The sequence below is a fragment of the Haliaeetus leucocephalus genome, unplaced genomic scaffold, assembly GCF_000737465.1.
Source record: "Haliaeetus leucocephalus isolate CR32 unplaced genomic scaffold, Haliaeetus_leucocephalus-4.0 Scaffold240, whole genome shotgun sequence".
Lineage (NCBI taxonomy): Eukaryota > Metazoa > Chordata > Aves > Accipitriformes > Accipitridae > Haliaeetus > Haliaeetus leucocephalus.
Window position 1 is genome coordinate 2,073,270 of NW_010972676.1, and position 8,384 is coordinate 2,081,653.

The window sequence follows — 8,384 nt, forward strand, 5'->3', positions numbered from 1 at the left end:
GCAAATCATTAATGTGCTACTTGTGAACTTTTCAAGTTCAGGTAATGAGAACTGGCCTTGAGTAATCTAGTATTTCCTACACCAGAGCTTCACCTGAGCATGTGGAAGTGCAGGTGTTCACAGCTCCCTGGTATTGTGGATGCAACTGGCATAAAACTCACTCTCAGCATCCCAGTAGGCTAGGTGTCAGCACAATGAAACAAAACAAACACATTCAGTGTCGCCCTATAGGTAGTAAATTATGTTTCAGGTGTAAAACCTTCCTTTTAAAGGACATGTCTTTATGTGTCAAATAACCCTTGTTTGCAGTGTGATTCACAGTTGGAAAGCCTTGATGGATGTGAGCCCAGAGCAACTGGAAGACAAATACTAGTGTGAGAGCAGCATTGGAAGCAGGCCTGGAATCATGACTCCCTGGAGCCTGCAAAACCTGTGTAGATTTGCCCTCTTCAGAGAAACTTGGTGTGATACCTTTCAATTTTGCTGAGGCAGGCACTTTCCATGCAAAATCAGGTACGTTGCAGACATCAGTAGCCAGTTGCATTGCTCTGTCCCTTGCAGTGGTAAGTACCTGCTTGGTTTTCCTTCCATTTGTCCTTCCTGTAGTTGGAGCCAGGCAACTGTGGCATAGCAAGAAAAGCTGGCATTGCACTATCTAGGGAAGCTGGTTGCACCTTCAGCACCTTTACTCACTAAAATGTTCTGGGGAGCAACTGTAAAGCGATGATCTCTGTCAAAATTCAAAGCTAGCACCATTTTCCTGTGATCTGTGTGAGATGGCAGAGTGAAACTGAGGTGAAACGCAAGTTGCTTGTCCCTTTCTGTTAAGAGTGCACACTGTGGGCACTGCTGAAAGGGGGTCTTGAGAGCATGGCACCTGCATCAGAGTAGATCTAGCCTCTGTGTGTCCGATAGCAAATGTAGCAAATTGGTATCATTGGTTCATCCCCTTTCCCCCTTCATGTTGATGGACTGTTTGCTGAATCGTTTGCTTTCCCTTTGAAAACAGCTTGGAAAAATCCCATAAGTGATTATGAATTCTGCAGAACAACAGCTTTCCTTTGGAAAGCAGTTGTACTTTCAAATCAGCAGTCAGGCTACAGCTTGAAATGTGCCTTGGAAGCCGTTCTTGCTGGGGGTCTGTGCCTGTAGATAAGCTTGAGGAGTAAGGAATTGACTGCTGATGGCTGTAAATGCAATCGGGCATCTCCACGACATCTTGCCCTGCTGTCCTGCACATGTAGCTGTGCAAGGGAGAAATGCAGTGACAAATTGTCCTGCAAGGGTGAATGCCCAAGGTTTATGTTTTACAACAAAAAAGATTTGGGAAAGAACCAATAGCCAAAATACGTTTTAATTTATTAAATTAAATCCAGTCCATTTGATAAAATACAAGCTTATTATATTACCAGTTTGTTCACAACTGGGTGGTTTTTTTAAGAAATACAGTGAATTAAGAGAGAATGAACAGACAATTTATCCTTTTTTCTTTTTTTTTTCTTGTTAATAAAGTCTAGGATTGAAATGAACTTAAATTGTTTGAACAAAACTGTTAAAAACATTGTAAAGAGATTAAACAAGCAGACTGAATTCTTAGAAACATCTAACATGCAAAACCTTTACTACAGTTTGAATGTTTTGAATTAATTTCCTGAAAATTGAATCTCCTGAAAATTATTTTGGCAAGCACTGGTATTACTGTAGGTTCCTCTGGGTCCAAGGATGAGTGTGGGAAGTGCCATCCCTTGTCCCAACCAAACGCAGCTTACAGCAGATGTTACCTATTCTCGTGTTTGTGTTCAGTCCTGCTAGTATAGCAAACAGAGGTGGCACCATTAAATTCTCACATAATGCAGTGAGAAGATGCTGTCTGCATGTATTCCAAATAACATCCACATGCCAGCAGTTCAAAAATTGTTCATATGGGAATTATCAGCAATGCATACGTCTTTGCAGAGTCCCCAAAGTTCATCAAATTTGCCTTAGACTTCAGCTCATAGGAAGGTTAAGAAAAAAATCCTCCTGTGTTAAAGTCTATTTCATTACAGGTGAATGAATATCTGATCCCTGTTCAAGTCTGAGGATAGTTTCCTTTTATTCTAGCCAACACATTTGTGTGTTGCAAACACGTAAAGTAAAAGTTTTTCAATTTTTTTACCCAAAATAATGAGTAAACCCATGAAATAAGCAGTAGACTAATTATATTGCAGAAGTTGTGGAGAAAGAAACTGTAAACCCACTAGAGTCTTGATGAACAAAGGCTAAAAAATGATTTCTTAAAACATGTGTACCTCAGCAAAAGTTAAATGCACACCAATCTAAAAAAATCAGCTTCAGAACAATGACACTTAAAATGGCCTATCTTAAAAATGAAGGATGTCTTACATTCTACATTACATTTTTCTTTAAGAAGAGTTTCTAAGTAACATTCACTTCTGGTTGTTCCTAGCAATAGCATTACCAATATACAGGCAATAATTTAGGAATTTCAAGGCAATATTTTCCACCTTGCATATGCAAAGAGTTAACATTTATTAAAAGTATAAGCATGTCCTTTTCATTAAAGGATCACAGGTTGCTTTAGGTAAAATCCTTATACAATATTTACACTCACCCAAACAGCTATACAAATTACATAAATATCTTAGATCCTCTAGAGCCTGGTAGGTGCCTAGCTGATTCTGTCCATGCAATCCTCTCCAAACCAGGCTGGTGTGTTGCTGTCAGGGCTGTCTCCCAAAGTTCAGTCACCTCTTGCTCCTGCGTCAGACCACCAATTTTGAAAATATCCAGCTTTCCAGCCTTAAAGCCCCAAGACACTGCATGTGCCAGATTTATTTTAGAGTTCAGTGATGCTGCCTTCCTCCAGCTTCTAAAACAACCCTGGAAGATCAGACCAGCCCCTTTGATGCTATGATTTCTGGTGATGCCATTTGAGGTCCTATTTCCAAAACCCCTCATAAGCTCAGAAGTCAGCCAGACACTCCCTGTCTTTTACTGGCCTACTCAGAGGGTGCTGCTAAATAAAACTCTTTTTGGTTTTAATTATCCATCCCGCTTGTGATTGTTTTCCCTCCCACCCTGTGCAGTTAAGCATAGGGATGTTGCCTGCAATACTGCTTTTGCTGCCCAAAGTCAATCTCCTAATGTGACACCAGCTGGCATAGTAATGAACCTGCTCCTGTGAAAAACTAGGTCACTCCTTGCAGCGTGTTTTGCCAGTTCTGAACCAAGCACTTTGCGGTTTGTTGTGTTAACAGAAAGTATGTGTGCATATCATTAATCACTGGAGCTGCTTTTGATAATACCGGTTCTTTGATCTTAACACTCCTCATGAAAATTGCATAGTGATACATCTTAACAGAAACGCTGCGTTTAAGCTGCCTGGGTGTGAGGAGGGTCCAGGTTCACACGTTCAGGATCCGTGATGGCGCCTGGAAAACAGCAGAAGGGTTGGGGGAGAACCTGGTCTTCACCTCTGGGATCTAGTGGGGCGAGGGGGGAGAGAAACGTTAGTGTGACACAGGGTGCAAATGTCTGGAGGGTTTGAAGGATCTGGAGCACTGTGACAATCTATCTGCTCTCCCCTGTAGCATGCCCCTACCTCACAAGCGTTAACTCTTGGCTGGGCGTTGATGAGGCTGGCCTCGGCGTACAGGGTGATTCAAGGGCAGGTGTGATGCCGTGCCACCAAAGAGGGTCTTTGCTGCAACCCAGCCCTTGGACCTTGAGGTGTGTGGTGTGATGGGGCTTAACCATGGCTGGGCAGGCCTTGGCAGGAGCCAGCCTCTGCAAGATAAAGAGCTGCCCTCTTCACAAAGCCCTGCTGGCACGTACTCTACAAACATCACAAATTCACCGCTGGACTGGTGCTGGGTTTGAGTGAGAGGAATTACAGTGGTGTCTGCCTGGTCCTTAACCTTTTGAAGATTGCCATCTAGGCTCTGTCAGAATGCTCCACTACAATGCTTTATGGGGCCATAAGCTGTGTGTGCCATGAACAGAGGCACAGACCTGGAGTACCTGAAGGAGAAAAATTGGTTACTGGCCATGCCAGGCTGTGAAACTGCAAGGACTTTGATAAGGATGTAAACTCAGGCCTGGAGGAAAAGTAGAGATAACAGAGGTTGCTCTCTCTGTTGTCTGTCGAGTCAGAATTTCACACAATATGTAGCTGTTGTGGTTGTACTGAAGCATGAAGGATGCCTGGATGCTTGTGTCTTCCCTAATGGAAGGGATTTGAAACAGGGCTGGCCTTAGTTGTGCATCCAGCCCAGGACTCTGGGTGAATCCAGCCATACACCATGAAAGGGTGGAAAGCTTTGCCAGGTGCCAAGTATTCTGATGGCACCATCCCAAGTAGAGAAAGAAGAGCAAGACCACAGGCAAAGAGAATGTAGGGAAAGCTATCGATCTGTTTGTTGTTGTTGCATTGTTCTGATTTTTCCGTTCCTCTGGGGATAAATCTGACATGCTAAGGAACAAGAGGAGCATCACAAACAGCCTGTGCACAGCTCAGTAGCTGGGGAGAACCAGCAGTCTGAGTCCTACATGCAGGCTGTCAGGACACAAAGTAAACCTGACTCTCACATGTCCAGCAAAGCCATGGGCTTCAGGCAAGAGGGAAAGTCCAAATAGCCAAGTGTAAACCAGGGAGAGTCTGACTTGTCTTTGAACTGGTGGCTCCTCAGCACCATCTTCATTCCAGACTACACCTTTCCCATGTTGTCTGCGAGGGAGGCCGTGGTGGTACCCTAGGGCTCCAGGAAATGGGACCTTTGCTTACATGGTCCAGAGTGTGGTATCCTTGGCGGCATGTGTCTGTGTCTGTGATTACAGTCTTCTCTTTCTCTTCCTTGAGAACTGTGATAGGGACTCTGAGGGGTTCATCTAGGACCCTCTGTTTTGCATCCTTCTGCCAAATAGGAAGGCACTGTATTTTGCACCTCCAGGGTCAAAATACAAGATTAAATACGAGGGTCAAAATACAAGATTTAAGGGTTAAATACCTCTGTCCTCATTGCTGCACCTCAGTAAGCAGCCCAGACTATTCAAAGGAAGGAGGAAGTTTTGGTGAGTTTTGCAAATTCTGTTTTGCCTGAGGTCACTGTCCCACTTTCAGTGGAGCTGGATATACCCATTGTGTGCCTTGTTGCAGCAGTGTGCAAGCAATTCTCTGTGGAGGAGGCACTTGACTGTCTGCTGATTAAACACCTCTTCCTCGTCTCCTCCAAGGCAAAGATTTACTTTTTACATGTGGCCCTGGAGTAGCTGCTATTACCCAGCCCCGTCTGCTTTCAAGTCACTCGGTGACTGTGAACGGCTTTTGCAGTTGGTTTTGAAGTGCCATTCTCTTTGGTGGTCTAATGCAAAAAGCAGCTAAACCAGAGCCTCATCGGTGTACGCTTTCTTTCCGTGCGGGGACGGGGAGTGTGTAGGGCCCTGCTAGGGAAAACGCTGAGTACAGAGAGAACATTTCCTTGTGGGATTTTCAGTAACTCTTAGATGTATTTCACCCATAAGAAAATGATCTTATGCTGGTATAGAGAGTTGTAGAAACTCGCAGGAAAATCCCAAGGAAGTCTCAGAGGCCCAAGAGCTGTGTGGCTCAGCTGCTTGCCACAGCTATGTCCTCCTTGGTGTTGGTAGCAGGGGCAGCTTCTGCCCTTACCAGCACAGGGGAGTTTTGTCTTGTCTGGGTGGGTGCTGTTCCTTAGGCAGTGATCTGCAAATGCTCCCATGCAAACACCTTTGTCCATGGTTGATGTTAGCACCAGAGGTTGAATCTTGCACTACAGCCCTAACGCTAGCGCACGCTGACAGCTCTGAGTATGTGCAGAGGGTGTTAAATGCACCTTACGCAGAGAGAGAGAATGACACACACCTTGTACGTAAGGTATCCAAATGAGGGAATCGCAAATCTTGAACTTCCTGACTGTCATGCTGTTTAAAATTTCGGTCTCACGTTGAATTATGGTAAGTTATGGTATGGCATTCTCTAGCATGTCTCTCTGAAAGCAAGGAGTGGGCACATTACCTAATGGGCAGTGGATGAACGAGTGGTCAGTGAGGACACGGCTTTATTCTACATGCACCACACTGATAAAAAATGAAGAGTTCCTGATGCATACTTTGGACTTTACTCACATTGACTTTGGGATTTTTAAAAATGTTAATTACCTTAAAATCTGCCTTGTAGCTTGTCTCTTGAACAAAATGGTCTTCTGGGATAATGAAGCCTTGCTTTGTCTTTATAGGCTTGGATGGTTTTGCTCCAGTCCATGGGCGATACTCTTGCCTGAAATGAGATTGTCAAGACAGAAGAACCCATAAAACACAACATACTCACACGGTACTTGTGCTCAGAGTGGCTGCAAAGCCAGAAGGCAAGGCTGGTTACAGTCAGCTCATAGGATTGAACTTGTCTAAGACACACTGAGAATAAAAGAACTGAGCCTAGAGGCCTGCCTTTCTCAGAAAGCCCAGGCTGAAAGATGCAACAGGGCATAGACTGAGCTAACTGGACACCCAGACTTAACTAAGAGTTTGTTTCCTGTCAAAACATGCTCTCTCCTGGAGGTGCTTGGTGCTTTCCTCCTGGATAAGAAAAAGTCACCCTGAAAAGTCAGGGTGACTTTTTCTTGTTAGCTCATTGACCCTTTACAGTGTAAAACACCTTGGTCTGGGGCTGCGAGTGCTTAGCCTTCATGCGGGTGGATGCAGGCTGCTGATGTTCCCTTATTTGGCTTTAGCTCTCTCGACAGCAGGCACGTTTGCCAATGTGTGCTGTTGCTGTGCCTCTGTGGCAACTCAGTCTGAAATGCAACTGAAGGGAGATGCCATCTCAGCTGGCAGATGCTTCCGCTGATGATTTTCCTTCAGATGGGGGCAAGTGCTTTGACTTTGCATGACGATGTCTGAGAAGGCACTTGGCTGACTTACTCTTGGAGCAGTGACATCTGAGAAATGGGTGCAGAGGCTGCACTGAGAGAGGGGCAGCACGTGTTTTGAGAGCACTGAAGAACAGCACGGCAGGGTCTACCTTAGCTCAGCTGCCAGCTCCCTTCTGAAGCCTTCCCTCTGCTTCTCTGTACCTCTTGTCACAAACAGGCTTCACTAATGCCCTCTCCATTAGGACTTTCTGGATGCTGCAGTAGCAGCCATCTGAGCTGGCTTGTTTGCTCTCAGAAGACAGAAGTCTGCTCTGTTTGTGTATGTATCTCTGGCAACCAACTCAGGCAGTTTCTGTAGAAAAAGGGGAGGCAACTAACAAAGATGTGACAATTTTACGTTCATACCTGGCATACTTAAATAATAACTGCATTTTACTAGCTGCTTATACACAGGACCAAGGGGTAAGACTAAGTCCTGAGCCATGGCCAGGCTAGGGAAATAGGCTGTTTTTATGTGCCGAGCTTAGCTTTGATCACAGCCTTTCTGATTTTCATTTTTCCCCAAGCATTCTATTTGCTATTTTGATAGTAGCTGCAAATTCCTCTTTTAAAAAATCTTATTTAAAGCGTGTAAGCGTGGAGTATTATTTTAGAATGTGTAGTTTGGTCTTGATCCTTTCAGTATATTACCAAAATATCCACTGCCTGGTTTATGCTTGATTTCTAAACATAGACTCAGCCTTAAAATGCTGCCTCTTTTCTTGGTTGATTTGTAGATACAGGGTACAGCTCTGGACTGTATTTAAGCCAGTGAGAAACCAGCATGCTACCAAAATTAATTCCAAAAAATTAAGTAACTGTTTCTTGACTGAGGTAACTGCCGGCACTGGCCTCCTGTCAGGACAGATGAGTATGGGTGCAGGCACAAGGAAATGGACAGGAACCCACAGCCAGGGCTGACAGCAGTCTGTCAACTTGAGTGTGGAATGAGTTCTTAAATCCACCCATTTAGTAATGGATACTGCTCTATGGAAGAGCTTCCTGCTGTTGGAAAGCAAAACCAGGCCCCTGTCAGGGCTGTCTACATGGACTGCAAATCTTGCCCCTAATCAGTTTGCTCTCGCTGTTCTGAACTGCCACCTTCTGCCTTCTTTGCGTCTTGCTGTTCAAGCTTGCTCAGGCAGCAGTTAGGTGCCTGCGCAGCTCTCCCGGTGCTGGTGGTGTGGATCCTGCTGCTTTAGCACCTCAGGATTAGGAAGCACCTTTGCAGAAAGGTGATTTTGGCCAAGCAATGCCCCAAGAAGACAACCTTTCAGCATGGAATCCCAGATGCGTGTGAATGCTGAGTTAAATCTGAGGTCTGCTCTGCTGCACAGCCAGAGGACACAGAGCTACTGGGCAAAATACCAGCAAAATGGTACAAAGCCATCAATTACATCCCAGCGGTTTCCAAGAACTGGAACCTGCCGCCCCACATAAAGCCGGATTGCC

At 44.9% G+C, this 8,384-nt stretch overlaps 1 protein-coding gene across 1 annotated transcript in view; it reads left to right on the plus strand.

Moving 5' to 3' along the window:
- The window catches only part of YEATS2 (YEATS domain containing 2), a 53,155-nt gene extending 52,325 nt beyond the window's left edge, over positions 1 to 830 (plus strand). Inside the window, exon 30 of the mRNA XM_010568230.1 lies at positions 310 to 830. Within this exon, the coding sequence (XP_010566532.1) occupies positions 310 to 373 (64 nt within the window). The 3' untranslated portion in view covers positions 374 to 830. The remainder of the gene's footprint in view (positions 1 to 309) is intronic.
- The last annotated feature ends 7,554 nt before the right edge of the window (positions 831 to 8,384 follow it).